The sequence below is a fragment of the Vigna unguiculata genome, chromosome 10, assembly GCF_004118075.2.
Source record: "Vigna unguiculata cultivar IT97K-499-35 chromosome 10, ASM411807v1, whole genome shotgun sequence".
Taxonomy (NCBI): Eukaryota; Viridiplantae; Streptophyta; class Magnoliopsida; order Fabales; family Fabaceae; genus Vigna; species Vigna unguiculata.
Window position 1 is genome coordinate 23768988 of NC_040288.1, and position 16611 is coordinate 23785598.

The 16611-nt window shown below is 30.5% G+C and overlaps 1 protein-coding gene across 15 annotated transcripts; it reads right to left on the minus strand.

Moving 5' to 3' along the window:
• Window positions 1–1247: 1247 nt before the first annotated feature.
• On the minus strand, window positions 1248–7138 carry LOC114166913. Of its 15 annotated transcripts, none has more exons than XM_028051793.1 (12): window positions 6890–7138; window positions 6672–6737; window positions 6546–6575; window positions 6046–6084; window positions 4184–4238; window positions 3979–4086; window positions 2959–3209; window positions 2580–2801; window positions 2245–2486; window positions 1960–2166; window positions 1796–1888; window positions 1248–1710 (listed from the first exon to the last, which is right to left on the minus strand). In XM_028051793.1, exons 6-12 carry the CDS (start codon window positions 4023–4025, stop codon window positions 1651–1653), a joined length of 1122 nt encoding a protein of 373 aa, XP_027907594.1. In that variant the 5' UTR covers window positions 4026–4086; window positions 4184–4238; window positions 6046–6084; window positions 6546–6575; window positions 6672–6737; window positions 6890–7138; the 3' UTR covers window positions 1248–1650. The 15 variants fall into 15 exon arrangements, with proteins under 15 accessions (XP_027907594.1, XP_027907590.1, XP_027907593.1 ...); XM_028051789.1 differs by having other exon boundaries at window positions 4184–4318; XM_028051792.1 differs by having other exon boundaries at window positions 5607–6084.
• Between the last annotated feature and the right edge of the window lie 9473 nt (window positions 7139–16611).

A 16611-nucleotide genomic window follows, 5' to 3' on the forward strand; every position in this document is an offset into this window, starting at 1 on the left:
TTATAATTAGGGTTCATACCAATTTCATAAAAGAATCCCTAAAATCGTAATTAGGGTTTATATTAATTTGGAATAAACTTAATTTGGAAGAAACATCCTAAAAAGTATCATAAACTAACTAACATACATAAATCATAATAAGATACTAACCTTCATTTGTGAGAGATCATGCAAGAATGTATACATGAATCTCAATCTATGTGTTTTCAACCTCTATTTCCCAATCTATCTCTTTATATTTATCTCTCTTCACACACTTTCATGATAATTTACATGGTGGAAAGATCTTATAGTTAGAAAAAAAAAACCCTAATCTCTTTTATAAATTAATGTTTCTGTTAAAATTTTTTATTTTATCTTTTATTATAATTTTCCATAATATAATCTTAATATAAATAATATATAATATAATTTTAAAAAATATATAAATATATATAAAAAAAATTCAAAAAAAAAAATGGGGGAGCCGTGGCTCCCCCGTCATATCATAGTTCCGCCGGTGGTCGTAAATAAATACACATTTTACATGACAGCATATAACATTTAAATCAGTAACAAGGACACGAGATTTTAAATTATTATCCCATCACACTTTTCATATATATGATAAGTTTAAGTTTGAAATAATATACGGTCTTATCTACCATGAATTTGAATCTGTAATAGTGTAAATTTTTCCACAGTAATAACAGAAATGAAACTCATCCAAATTATAAATAGAAACCTTCTAATTTGTCACGCGTTGTGAAAATCACGTAATCATTCTTAAGACATTTTTTTCATGTTTTCACATTTAAGTTCAACCTAAGATTCTGTCCTTTGGGAAGACGATAAGTTTTGAAAAACTCTACATCAGAAAAATGAGACTTTTCACATTATTTTAAAGAAAAAGAGCCTTAATAAACAGGTTTAGTTATCATCCCATTGGCAAGGGAAAACCTTTAAAAATTAGATGAAACTAAACCAAACAAAAGAAAAACATTCAGACGTACAAAAACACTAAGTTAAATTTTGGGGAAATAATTTTTTGACTACTAAATTTTGACAACTTTGTCTTACAACCTTAAATGTCATCTTCTAAATAGTTTTTCATTTGTCATTTTTCTCATTTTCAATATTTTAAAATCACTTAAAAAATGATACTTCATGTTATAAAAAAAAGTTGTCAAAATTCAATAATCAAAATTCAGTAGTCAAAATATTATTGTCCTAAAAATTCTACATTCATATAATGATAATCCAGAAAGTGAGACTCAAACAGTGTGGTGACACTACAAAAATAATTGTTTTTAGCGGGGGTTATATATGGTGTTTCTGGGGGTTTTAACCCCCACTAATGGTTTTACCAGGGGTTTTAGATTCCCCTGGAAGTGCAAGCGTGGCTAACGGATTACCGGAGGTTTTTAGCAACCCCTGGAAGTAGCGCAATTTACTGGGGGTTTCGAAAACCCCCATTAATACTTGGGGTTTCGAAAACCCCCATTAATACTTGGGGTTTCGAAAACCCCCGTTAATGCTTGGGGTTCTGAAAACCCTCATTAATGCCTGGGGTTCTGAAAACCCCCAGTAATGCATGAGGTTCCAAAAACCCCCAGTAATACATGGGGTTTACAAAAACTCCAGTAATGCTTGGGGTTCCAAAAACCCCCATTAACCTTGTGTTGCTATCCATACCTCTCCTCTACTAACCTTGTGGCCACACTCTTTTTCCTATAAAATTAAAGAAAAAAAAATATAACACATAAAGCCAAAAATTGAAACAAAAAGTTCACATCAAGATATGTAGTATTATCACCATTTCATCTCTTTTCCTTGCAATGCTCTTAGATCCACATGTGTGAGCAATGGTTTGCTTTGCCCTATTATCTTTATTTTTCAGAGCATGCTCCTAATCATCAACGTATAAAAATTAATAATCATTAACTTGAACGATGTTGATGAAAAATAGTTTCAATATACCTTTGTTTTTGAATTTAGTCGATAATCCACAAAAGAAGCCCAATGATCTCTATCTATTCCTGCTGGAACCATTGTGATCAATTCATCTCTAGTACGTGTTCCATCATTTCTAAGTTGCCACAATTCCTGTCGGTGGTCTCTCCACTTTATGTTAAGTGATTTGAGGATGTGGCTTATATGAACATCAGAATGGACATCAAACTTAGCCTTCAAAACATAAAACAGTTAAAATTAACAAGAGTTATAGTATAATTAAATCATACATTAAGCTTTTACAATGCTGACCTGAATAGTATTCTTAACTACGTCTTCTTTATAATCTTTAGGAATCTTCTTCCAACTAGAATAACTAATAGGAAGAGAATTAGAGTTTCTTGCAATGCTACCCAAGAACCTATTCAATAATGCTCCACCATCTGCAATTGGTTGACCCTCATTATTCCACTGCACAACAATCCTTTCACTAGGAGGTAAATGCCACACATCATTGGTTCGTAGTTGTTTTGTAATTCTCTTTCCTTGATCATCTACGGAATGTGAGAAAATAATTGTTACTAATTTATTATAAATACAAATATATGTATAATATATTATGTAGTACTTTGTATATAGTTCCTTACCAATGACATTAACAAACCATGCTCTTTTTCGGGTTGCAGGCCTTTGTTCATCTACTTGCAACTCAGTCTCCTCATTTTCTTCCTCTTCATTTTCAGAATATGAATGTGATGTAGTTGGTATTGTTGGTTCAGATACAGGAAAAGATTGATGTGGTGGCTGAGAATTACATTGAGGTGCAATTGGGGGTTGGCTAGTTGAAGATATCCTCACTTTCAAGGTTCCTGAAAATACATTGGTTAGATATTTTTAAAAATGAAGATAAAATCAAATTGATATATACAGAATCTAATGTATAATAAAATATATACAAAATACATAATATAAAACAGAATATAGAATATATACAAAATATATATAGAATATGACAAAACAAATTACTTGGCTGAGGTGCAAATGGAGGTGGAGGACAAGCATACTTAGGACCTTGTTGAATACTTGCTTGAGATGCAGATGGAAGTGGAAGGGAAAATGAAAATGAAGGACCTTGTTGAATATTTGCTTGAGGTGTAATTGGGGTTGGAATTTGTACTTCAAGTCTTGGAGGTTGAGTACTACGAGGTGAAGAATGAGTACTCACTTCAGGTTTTGACTTAGACTTACTTGAGGTTGAAAAGTTTATCTTCAAGTCTCTTGAGAATGGATAAAAATTGATAAAGTTAGAAAAATCACAAAGCCATTCAGAAAAGAAAAGATTTCAGAGCAGCTAATTAGATTTTCAATATTCAAGCTTGTCTTAATACATTTAAGTTAATGTGTGATCAGTTATGGTTAACAAGAGGAAAAGTAAAAGACACATTTAAGTGTTTTGGGAAGCATGATAGAATCTTTCGTTTTCTTATTCTTCATATATTCTGGAAATTAAAACTAAATTATCATGGTGCAGTGTACATTTTGAAATCATAGGCTATGCAAGTGAGAAAGTCTTGCACAATTATCATCGTTGTTAATTTTCAAATGAAGTGGATAATAGTCTTAATCTACGAACATGGTTTTGGAAAGTGCATGATATGGAAATATGAATATAGTAGTAATGGTAATAGCTCCTGACAAAACTCAGCAATGGTTGAACCATGGTAATGACTTGAAATAAATAACAGTGTCGGTGATTTAGAAAGCAACAACACCACTTTGACTCAAGTAGAAGTTGAAATCAGCATGACATCAATCAACTGCTGCAAAATTTTCGTTGCAATATTTTTAAGTTTTATGTTTAATACAGAAAACTGAAAAAAAGAAGAACCGAGAAAGAAAAATAGAAGTTGAACCCCATTTTAGATCAATTAAACATTTTTTTTAAATGCGATTACAGAAACATTTAATTTGATTACACACCTAGTGAATGTAGAGGACCAAAAAACCATACATAGACTAAGCCTATTAAGGAAGTGACATAATTACCTGAATGAGATTGATGATGACCTGCAGGTGTAACTACATGTCCCCATGTAGAAGATTTATTGGTTGACATTTTCTTCTTGGTTGATATTTTCTTCATCTTTAGGTGGTCTACAAATAAGATAAACACATCAAATTAAACAATGAAGGATAATAATTTAAGATGAATCAGTAAAATGACTCAACAATTGAAAAAAGAAAAAAAAACCTTGCTAGTTGTATATTTCCATCCTCAAAACAGAGAAGAGAAGGAAAGAATTGGCCTTTAGGTGTTTGCAACAGGAAAGAGATATGAGACCATGCATGAATGCAACAGGAAAGAATTGGTGTCAATTATAAGCTTCTGTAAAACAAAGGCGACAATTTAAAAAAATTGACTGACTAAAGTAATATTAACAAAAAACAAATCATAACATACATTTTAAAAGGATAAATTTTAAAGAGAATTGTGAATCCTTAAAATGTCAGCATTTACAAATTTAAGATATTTGATTATAACCTAAAGTGATAAAGAAACCAAATTAGAGGAAATAAATAGATAATATGATAAAAATAATTAAAGCTTTTCTGATTCTCCCACCTTTTCATTTAATAGTCAAAATGAGACAACAGCCTCATTCGTAGGTCTGACCTCAACTACTTTTGAACTCCACATTTTCGTAGTATTCAAAGATGTTTATTTGGATAAAATTAATGTATTTGATCACAGCCAATAGAAGTATGAATGCATGTTCGAATCACTCAAGTGAAGATTAAGAATAGGTAATGCACCGAAGATGTTTAATGAAATATTTGAGAGCTGATATTTTACTGTATAATACATAAAAAAACAGACCAGATAAGTAACACTATAACAACATTTTTCAAATGTTATAATTTCACTCATAACTTAGGTTAACAAAGAATAAACATTCAATTTGTTATCCCATCATCACAGTGGTCCGAAACACAAATAGCATTTCAAAAAAAGGATTTGGGAATTTCAATCACCCCAATTTCATTAAAGTTTACCTAAATTATGCTTTGAACAGAACAATATAAGACCTGCTACATAACATTTGCAGCAAAACAGTTTGCAATGGCTTGTTTATTTATTGTACTTAATACTCAATAAACAATAAAAAAAATGTTTACAAAAACTAGAAAGGTGAAAAGATTAGTAGATCAGACAATTGCCACTGCTACAACCATTTCCAAAGAAATATCAGTCATATTGTCAGGATTCGTAATTGTGTTTTTCTTGTTAAATAAGATGAATATTAAATGTTCTTCCGAAATCATTAAACACTCTACCAGGAAAACATAGGTCTATCACACAATCCAAAACTTAAAACCAGTGAAAACATACATGCAAACATATCACCTGATTAAATCATTCAATCTTATTAATTCTTATTAAATCATTCGAATGGGGTCATCCCTGCATATTATTTCCCTACAGATTCAATCTTTCTAAACACAATTAAGTCTCCAATAGCATTAGGTTTGCAGAAGCCTATGTCCAAAAGAATCAAAGAGATCATGGATAAAGAAATGAAAGACTGTAAGGACAAATTAGTAAGTTGAAAACAGACAGAGAAATCTAAAGTCTGAAATGCTTTCATGATATTACTGTTGCTAGGTATACTAACAAGGCTTATGCTCAAGCTCAAGAATGTAAGCTTTGCAAGGACTCCAATAAAATCATTTTCTCCCTATTATCACCCTCTGCAATCAAAGTTATTAGTTAATATAAACTACTTGCCTATGACATAATTTAAAATATAAACTAAAACTAAAAGTAGAAACTAACCACCTAAAAAAGAACCTTCAAACCTCTATGTTTGTTTCGTCTGTCAAGAAGTTTTGTCCTAATTCAGAAAATATACAGTAAAATCTATAGCACGATCATAGAGTCAAATTAATACCAACGCAATTTTTTATGAAAAATATTCTATATTAGTCTTATAGTGAGCACAAAATAACTAAACTAAACAAAAAATATTCAATATCTAAAAACTCCTAGTGAGCACAAAAAAACAGAAGAATAAAGTGTTTGATCTGAACACAAAAAAAAAGGAAAGAATATACCTTGCAACATCCATGAAACCAAGTGATGTCATTTGTTATCTGCATTTCACAAGCTGATAAATAATGTTTTCAATCACCTGATCATTATGCAAGAGAACTACCCACTTTTCCATATCCACCTCATTCTAAACTAGCATACTAGATAGAATTCTTCTTTTGTTTACTTTTTGTTTACTTCCTTAGAATTTGAACTACTCCTAGCTTTAGAAATGCTTAGGGGCATATAGCCAACTCCATTCTACGCTAGTTATTAATGTGTTTTTTTGTGTCTGGATGATTTTGGTTTTTCTTCTAACTTCCTAATAAAAAGAACTAGTAATGCAGAATAATTTTTGAAATGAGTCAATTACTTAAACAAGAAGACCAATTTCGACTGATACAAGACAGTGATGAAACAAAATCAGGAAAGTCAAGAAAATCAGTAGAACTCCAAAACAATCAGATAACTATAAAACAAAATCAGGGAAGTTAGGGCAAAATCAAGAGATAAATAAATAAACCTGTTCGAGGTGAGAACGGTGAGAAACACGCTGAAATCAGAGAGACGAAATTGAACTGAGACGAAATCATGGAGATGAAATCGAAAGAATGACAAAATTGAAAGCATGGAAAACGATGTTTATTACCTGAACTGATTTCAAGGAGAAAGATAAAATCAAAAACGTCTTCCTCTGAAGGCTGAGCCACAATTCCTAGGGCACAATCGATGAAAGCAATGAGACGAAATTGAAAATTGAAATCGAAAGAGGTGAAATCAGAGAGATGAAGATGAAGTCGAAAGCCACCGAGTTGAAAATAAAAATGAAAGAAACGAAAATGATTGAATGAGAGGTAAACAATTTACCTTGAGTGAAGGAGTTTCATAATCCACCGCGACACCTTCTTCCTCCTCAGCGAAAGAGTTTCATGAGCCACAACGACACTTTTCTTCTTCCTCAACAAAAGAGTTTCAAGAGCATAGTCAAATTAAAATTTTAAAATATTATAAAATTTTTCTGGAGTTTCTTTCAAACCCCTGATACTTAAAAGGGGTTTATAAAACCTCTGTTATCTACATCTCTTAACAGAGGTTATTATAACCTCTACTAAAAAAACCCAACTATAATAATATATTCTTGTAGTGTGACTTTTCTGTCCCATCCACATTGCAAGACCAATAAGATGTAAGCCTAAAAAGAGAAACGCGTTCCGATGCACATTTTCATGGTTTCCATAGTCACAATATTTATTCCTAGCAACTTCTTAATTGACGTAATTCATAAGCACGCAGTTAAATTTATTTGAACAGTGCAAATTAAAGAATCTAGCTTCAAATTATAAATGTGTACTAACGTTTACATACTTTAAACTAAAGGCACCTAATACATGATTCCTAAACAAATGTAACAAAGGTAATTGAAAGAAACAATTAAAAAGGAATAATGACTACTTAGGACAGAATGCTTAAAAATGCTAGTATTGTTATCCGAACGTAGTCATTCATAGATTTAGGGTTAAATATGTTTTTTTTCCTCAAGTTTCAGTAAATTTTGGAATTAGTCTCTCTTCAAAATTTTATACCTATTTAGTCATACATCTTTAAAAATGTGTAAATTTAGTCTTTTTAACCAAATTTTGTCAAGTTTATATGTAATTTCAAGTGCATTTCATGATAGTATTTGAATTGTTTACACCGTTTTACATATTTTCGCTTTAATGTTGACTCAAATATTACGATAAAATACATTTAAAATGTCAAATAAACTTAAAAAAATTTGGTTAGAAGGACTAAATCTACGCATTTCTAAATATGAAAGACTAAATTGGTATAAAATTTTGAAGAGGGACTAATTCCAAAATTTACTAATTTTGAGAAATTAAAAACATATTTAACCCATAGATTTAAAAGTTAGTAAGTTCGTAATTTGTTTGATAAAAGAAACAGCCGAAGGTTTACTGTGAAGCCAACTTTTAAAATAAAATTACTCAAATCCCACAATATATTAATTAATAGTGAAAAGAAAATACTAAATATACAATTTGTTGAACATTGTCTAACATACTAAACAACTTAACATTACTTATTGTAACTTTTTCATCACATCTTCGTGCGTATAACAAATGATCTCTTATTAAAGAATATGAAAAATTAGTTGTCAAGTAACATTATTGTCTCCCTGTAATCATCACAGATATAAGAATCAACTTAATTAACTCTAACATAAAGTTATAATAAAATAATAATAAAATTACACCACACCAAATGAATCACACATGTATATAAAATTGTTGTCTAAACATAAAAAAAGCTACAAATATATATAATTGTGGTTTACAACTATTAAAGGCCACATTTTATAAACTGTTAATTATTTAGGAAACATTTTTTAAATGTTGCTCATAGAAAATGTGGACAAAACAATAAAATTGTGGTTTCTTCAATGTGTTGATTCCTTCTCAATTATACTATACAATATGAATCTTCTTCACACCTAAAGATTAGGTAACACTGACATGACAACAACTGAAAAACTATTGTGTAAAATAAGAAGCCATAGTTTTTTATTGTTGGTTATATAATGAGTATTATTTACCTTAAACCTAGAGGGCATACCCAAATTGTTGTTAGTTTGTTTTAAGCAATATGGTAGAAAACGTTGATAGTTAGAGGCAACATTTATTAAAATGTGGATAGTTTAGACCATATTTTTAAAATTATTGTAATTTAACTCTAAATATTTTTAAATTACCATCATGTGATCCAATAATAATTAAATTGTTGTAAGATGTATCAATTGTCTCGTGGTGGGGATAAGTGAGGTAAGTCACAATCAAATCATAACATTTTGGTTGCTACAATATTAATCAGAAAGAGTTACACATTAACTATTAGGTATAACTTTTGGTTTAATTAGTGGTAAGCACTCAATCCAACAATAGATATTAGAGCCAAAGTCATGTTCTAAACATAAAAGCAATAATTAAATAATCATTGCTTAAAGAATACACAACATTTTAAAATGTGTTGACTAAAAATTGTGGTCTATTATCTTTGAGTAATGGCCACAATTGAAAAATCGTGACAAAATCGTTGCTAAACTTAAGGCCACAATTATTTCAATTTAAACAACATTTTTAAGTTGTTTAGAAAAATGTTGCAGTGCTAATTTTATTTAATTTTAAATGTTAATTTAATCTATTTTTAACAACACAATCAACTCACACTCATGATTTTAGTGCTTATTGCTTATGCAAGAGAAATAAGCCATGAGTTAATCATGTAGGAGATAAACACCAAATTAAATTCAAAATTTTAATATAAGACTTTGTGAGTCTTCTTTATTATAGATTGTCTATCTCAGTCACCTCTATTTAATACTTCTTATCTACTATATATCTAAGAAAATGTTAGTATAATGAAGTTACTGAATTGGTCATTCCAATTCGTTGACACGTGTTCCAAATTAAGGGTTTTTTCATCTTTTCAATATTTAAGCTTTCCCGCTTCTCCCCTCCTTAATGGCCGACAACTTTTTTGAATGATTCCACATTTAATGCTTTGATTAAAATATTGATTAAATGTTGATTGACGTGTTGGTTGCGGTTACTATTCTTCTTCTTCTCCAAGAAAAAAACTATTTTCAATCTTCTTCTACAAAAGTTGACAGATCTAGAAGAAAACCCTTCGGCCTCAAGGTTGTCTCCTTCTTTTTCTTTTTCTTCTCCTGTTTGTGTCGCCATATCCAATTGAACGTAAGTTATAATAACTCAACTTTGTTTTCGAGTTCTCCTTCTCGGTCTTCATAAAAGGTTTTTTTACTTCTTCTCAAAACTTATCCTTCTTCATCTTAACATCGAATCAAACGTTAGACATTGTTCAATAGCTTGAGTTCTCCTTTTTCATTAGAGGTTCTTCTTCTACTTTTGTTTTAACCGAACTTTGTTTCTATTTCGTCTCTACAGGTCTTCTTCATCAAATGGTATTCTTCTACTTTTTATTTGGTGAATATATATCTAGACATCCTTGTTGTCGTTCTTAGATTTTGAGTCGACTTTCTTTTGGGTTTGCGGAAAACATTAAAGGATATATTTGTTGAATTTTTTTATTTATTTCTAATCGGGTTAGTTGGGTATATTTTTATATTTTTGTTCTATACTTAGGGGTTTGCTAAATTTTGTTGTAAAAAGCTTTGGTTTGTGTTTGCTATGGATTTTATTGATGAATTATTTATTTGCTTTGTATGACAGCCCAAAACAAGCATTATCTTTCAATCCTATTGATAACGTTGTCGTTGACGCGATCAAATTAATACTACTTATCTATAACAACTTCAGTATTGTTAAGAAAGTAGTCAACAAAATAGAAAGGGTAAAGTAACCTAAAGTCATCTCCCAACGAACACGAAATTGATTTTTAACTAGTTAGTTCTTATAAAATCTATACAAAACAGTTAGTCAAATAAAATAAAAAAAATATGGGAGGATTAAGATAAAAAGATAAAATAAGATAGAGAGTCAGTTAGTCTCATCTAGAGCAGACTGACTCCTGTGGTGAGAGTAGCAGGAGGCCTGAAATTCATTAAGGGCTAACCTTATGGTGAGGGAAATTGATTCATTGTAACACTTGTAACACATAGCTCGGGGGTGAGCAGAGGTATCCACTACAAGCGCAAGCATCCGCTGAATCCAACCAAGTTATACGTATCCGGATGAGTCGAGTCGTGTCGTAGTGTATTGTCTGAGAAGTCATAACATGCTTAGTTGATATGAGTGTATGAGATTGTGAAAATATAACTGAATGCATGGATGAAATCTTTTGTGCTCTAGCTTACCCTACTTTTATTTGTTGTGTGTTTTGTTGTGTGGTACTCTCTTTTGCGATGATCATCAACTTGTTGGTGTGAGCAGATGCGAGGAACACCCGCGGACAACAGGGAGGTGATGGTTCCGCCGCATCGTGATGTGCCTTGGGTTGTAAGGTGTTGAGTTTTAAACTCCAGGACTGCGCTAGTATGTTATCTCTATGTGACGCTTCCTTTAATTTCGTATATTAAATTAAATGTGGTGTTACAATATTTATTGAATAATAATTGAATTACTATTATTTGATTATTATTATTATTATTACTATTATTATTATTTTGTATTATTACATGTCACAATTTATTGCATCTTATATATATATATATATATATATATATATATATATATATATATATATATTGTAAGGCCTTTTACGTGACTCTGTCCTTAATTCTAAGGGCTGCCCTGCAACAGTGGACCTAAAGGTTGGCCCATGATATAAGAGCCCTTCGTGTTGCCTTAATTCCACATCTTTTGTTCACTTTCAGAATGTAGCCGTCACCTTCCTCAGTGCACCAAAAAAAAAATTCGTTCTGCTAGGGTTAGGTTCTTGCCATTATCGAGCTAGTTCGAAGTTGTCTCTTACTCCAGTTCCTCCGTTCGTTCCTTGAGCTGTTGTACTCGTGCGTTCAGTATCGAGGGCGTGTCGGGTTGTTTTGCAAGCTTATTCTAGGTAAGGGAAGCTAGACCCTCTTCGTGTGGTGTACTTTGTCTTGTATCGTTGTGGTTTGTGGTTTGCTTGAGTTTGTGTACTGCTATGGGGCGTTTTAACTGCTTGGAAATCTCTGTTGGGTGTGGGTATGCGTTGTGCAGGTGCGAACAGTGGCGAACACTGATAGACTCGCCCAGGCGAGCTTGACTCGCCCAAACGAGATGTGCAGAGGCTCGCCCAGAGCTTTCTACGCGAGTGGTCGCCCAGGCGACCAGAGTGTGTTTTGAGCGAGCACACAACTCGCCCAGGCGAGAGGGGTCTCACCTGAGCGAGATCCCGCGATGTTTTCTTGTTCCTGTTTGAGCCCTCGCCTAGGCGGAGGGGGATTCGCCTGAGCAAGATTGTCTCGCCTGAGCGAGACCCCTCAATCTGAGCGAGGTGCTGGGCGAGACAGCGCTGTGTTTGGATGTTTGTTTGTTCCTGAATGGTCTGTTCTGGTTGGGTATGAATGTATGATGAGTGATATGTATATAAGGGAGTATGAGGTATACGTAGTATAATTCCTGAATTACAAATGATGGGTTTGGTATGAAAGTTGGCCTGATCCCTACATGACTTGTATATAATGAGTTGGTTACATATGTATGTGTGTGGGGTCACAAACTTGGCATGAGTAATAATGAATCTTGGTGGTTGGTAAAGCTTTGGTATGGTTGGCATGAGAAGAAACACCTTACGCATGATTGAGAATAACGAGTTGGTAATGATTCAAACATATGAGAAATGGAGATTTGTTATGGGTTTTGGGTTGAAACCTCACGTGCAACGTATGTATAAATCCTTGGTTGTTTATGTATGCTGGTCCGTGTTAGTGCATAATTCCTTGGGGTCTCTAGGTGAGACTTTTAGGGTTGCGCTTCAGTGGTCGGGACGTAATTCCATGGCCACTATTAGTGGGTGTCCATGGTGGTGCCCCATCTGTATAACTAGGTAAGGATTCAAGGTAAGGACTGCATCCTGACACTCTAAGGGGCCAGTTAGTCTCACTTAGAGCGGACTGACTCCTGTGGTGAGAGTAGCAGGAGGCCTGAAATTCATTAAGGGCTAACCTTGTGGTGAGGGAGATTTGATTCATCGTAACACTTGTAACACATAGCTCGGAGATGAGCAGCTCAGAGTCGAGCAGAGGTATCCACCAGAAGTGCAAACATCCGCTGAATCCGACTAAGTTATACGTATCCGGATGAGTCGAGTCGAGTCGTAGTGTATTGAATGAAGAGTCACAACATGCTTGGTTGTTATATGGATATGGGATGATGATAGTGTACTTGACTGTGTGATGAATATGTGTTGGCTCTAGCTTACCCGTTTGTTTGTATGGTTGTATTGTATGTGGCTGTTCTTCTTGCGATGATCATCAATTTAATTGATGGGAGCAGATGGGCGAGGTTCCAAAGGTCAGCAAGGAAGTGGAGACTCTGCTGCATAGTCCGCGTGGACTAGTTGTTATTTCTGTATGAGTTCATTTAGGGTTGCGACCCATGTATCTGTTCGTCCTTAGTTTCATGCACTCTGGTTAACTTTTCCTCTAGTTAACTTTTCCTCTAGTTTCTTTTGGGCATCGTGGTGTGCCATGGGTTGTATGGAGTTGATCCCAGATCGCGATTTCATGTTATCTGTATCATGACATTCCTTTAATTTTCACGTACTTAATTAAATGGGGTGTTATATATATATATATATATATATATATATATATATATATATATATATATATATATATATTATTTCAAGTTTAATTTCATTCTTTTAATTTATATTTTTAAATATTGGTTTAAGTTGTTATATCTATACTTTTGTTAATAAATTTTAACATTAACTTTGTTTTGAATTTTGTTTCGTACGGGATCCACGGTGCACAATATTAATATTATTAGTGTTAACATAATTACTATTAGTATTATTATTAGTATAATTGGTATTACTTTTACAAATATTATCATTATAATTATTAACTATTTATATTATTATTATTATTATTATTATTATTATTATTATTATTATTATATATCTACAAGTGTTTCTATTTAAAAATCTTAACATCAATTTTATGTTGTATTTATTTTTATACGAGACCATATTACAGAATATGTCTATATTTTACTTCAACGACGATCTGTGCATACACCTCTCATCTTAATATAATATACATGTATTTCTATTTAAAAATTTTAACATCAATTTCATATTGTATTTATTTTATACAAAACCATATTATACAATATGTTTACATTTTACTTTAACAACGAACCTTGCATATGTATTTTATTTTAATGTAATATAATGTGTTTTTATATCTACATGTTTTTCTATTTAAAAATTTTAACATCAATTTCATGTTGTATTTATTTTATACGAGACCATATTACGCAATATACCTATACCTACATCTTACTTTAATAATGACATGTGGATACACATTTTATTTTAAATAATATACATATGTTTATATTTACATGTATTTTTATTTAAAAATTTTAACATCAATTTCATGTTGTATATATTTTGTACGAGATCATATCACACCATATGCATTCGTTTTACTTTAATAACGACCATTTGCATTTCATTTTAATATAATATACAAGTATTTATATCTACATGTATCTCTATTTAAAAATTGTAACATCAATCTCATGTTTTTAATTAATACAGGACCATATTATACAATATTTCTACATTTTACTGTGCATACACATCTCATTTTAACATAATATATATGTAAATATATCTACATGTTTATTTATATAAAATATTTAACATCAATTTCATGTTGTATTTATTTTGTAGATACCATATTACACAATATACTTATATTTTACTTAAACCACGACAACATGTCCTTATGTTTTTCATTTTAATATAATATATAACTTAAACTTGTAATTATAAATTTTAATCATGTAACAATATTATTTTACTATACATTATTTATCAATTAGTACCAATTTCATAATTTAAAACAAACAAATCCATATCTAGAGATGACAAATAAATCTGCCCCCGTGAGTATTGCCCGAATCTGTCCTTGTTTTGACGCGAAATCTCCGCATTGACTGGGTATTGGCATGGTATGAATATGGGGAATCCCTGACTTTTTCAATTGGGTATGGGAATGATTATGGGGATGTACATATCCCCACCATAATACTCGTCCCCATCATATCTCCATCATCATTTAAATTATTAAAATGTTCACAATTAACTAAGTAACCATATATATATATATATATTCCAATTTTTTATTTCTTCTAATTATTTGGTTTGTCATGAAACTCATTCGAATCTCCAATATATTTTTCATCTTATCATAACATTTATGTAATTATGATAAAATGATGTATGTCAATTAAAAAAATTTTATGTCTCATATTTGAATATTTATTGTATATTTTCTTTTCACAAGAGTATGTTTAATACACTCCATTTAAGTGTTTAATAGCGTAAGCCTTTCATTTACTAGGTAATCTAAAAAAATTCTTTACTTATTTTTATTAATTTTTGTTTCATTTGAAGAACTCTTTTGTTTTGCTAAAACAATTATTTCTCAACTATTGAGTATATATGTTGATATTTGAAAAGTGTTCTTAGATGTCTAAGGTATTTTTCATCTTATCATACCCTTAATTATACATTCATTTTTCTTTGTTTGATTTCTTTCAATAGTTTCTCAAATTGTTTCTAAGACATACATTTGTTAACTTTTTAATATTTTTATTTTTTGTTTATTTTCATCATGTAGAATACTATTTCAGTATATTTTATCTAATTATTTTTTTATTTTCTAACTCATTATATCAATCATCCTGTAATTTTTCACTATAATTGTATAAATAACTTTTATTTCCTACAATATCAAAATTTAATGTAATTGCCATGAATATTTTTTTATCACCATCCAACATATATTGGAGTTCAAAAGATACAATATCTATATTAAAATTTTATTATTTGTTATTTACGGCATTTTGATTAAGTGATGCATTATCATTTTTATTAGTGTATAAAAAATGAGATTCATTAGAATTTAAAAAATTGAAGTAAACAAACATTTAAAATATATTTTAAACATTTAAAATATATTTTATACATTTAAAATATATTTTAATTTGAATATTTGTTTTCCATTAAATTTTTTAAAATTTTATCAATTAGGTTTCATTAATGTTTGCAGTTTGCAAATTTAATATTCATGAAATTTTATTTGGTATTCTAATCTAAAATGTAAACAATTATAATTTATTTCAAAGTATTTGATATCGAAGAAACAACCATCCTCCTAATATTGAATATTTGATAATATTATGTTTCCTTTACCGTAATTTTTTTTTTATAAAAATTAATTAAAATTTATATTGTAATAGTAAGGAAACGGGTACGGGTATGAGTACAAGATTATATCCATTACCCGGTGGGGATGAGGATGGGATAAAACTGATACCCGTTGAATTTAGATTTGGATTTGGATTTGGATATGGGGATGAGATGAATTTCTTTTGCGGGGATGGGTATGAGATAGCGAAATCCGTCCCCGCACGACTCTGTTGCCATCTCTATCCATATCTAACTATTATGTTTTAATCTAATTATTATTAATAAGAATATTAGTATAATCTATTATTATTATTAATTTAACAATAATTACATTAATTATATAATAGTAAAATATAATATTATAATTAGAAATTTTATTAATATAATGAATATAGTATAATATGCACCAATATTAATAACATATTTAAATATTCATTATTTAATACTGTTATTACAACTATTTCTTTTATTAATTTAACAAATAAATTTATTATAACTATCAAACCAATCTTATAATAAAATAATAAATTAATTATTGTACATAATTAAATTAATAAAAATAAACAATTAAATTAATATTTCATTTATATATATATATATATATATATATATATATATATATATATAATAGCAAAAAAATCAAAAACCACGACCCGTGCGTATGCACGGGTCTCTTACTAGTGAAATGTAAAAAACCA

Coding starts and splice junctions, on each gene's coding strand:
- LOC114166913 (XM_028051795.1), bottom strand. CDS start 4,025: ATGGGGACATGTAGTTACACCTGCAGGTCATCATCAATCTCATTCAG. Junction 3,210..3,978: donor TCATCATCAATCTCATTCAG/GTAATTATGTCA, acceptor TCCATTCTCAAG/AGACTTGAAGATAAACTTTT. Junction 2,487..2,579: donor ATGGTTTGTTAATGTCATTG/GTAAGGAACTAT, acceptor CACATTCCGTAG/ATGATCAAGGAAAGAGAATT.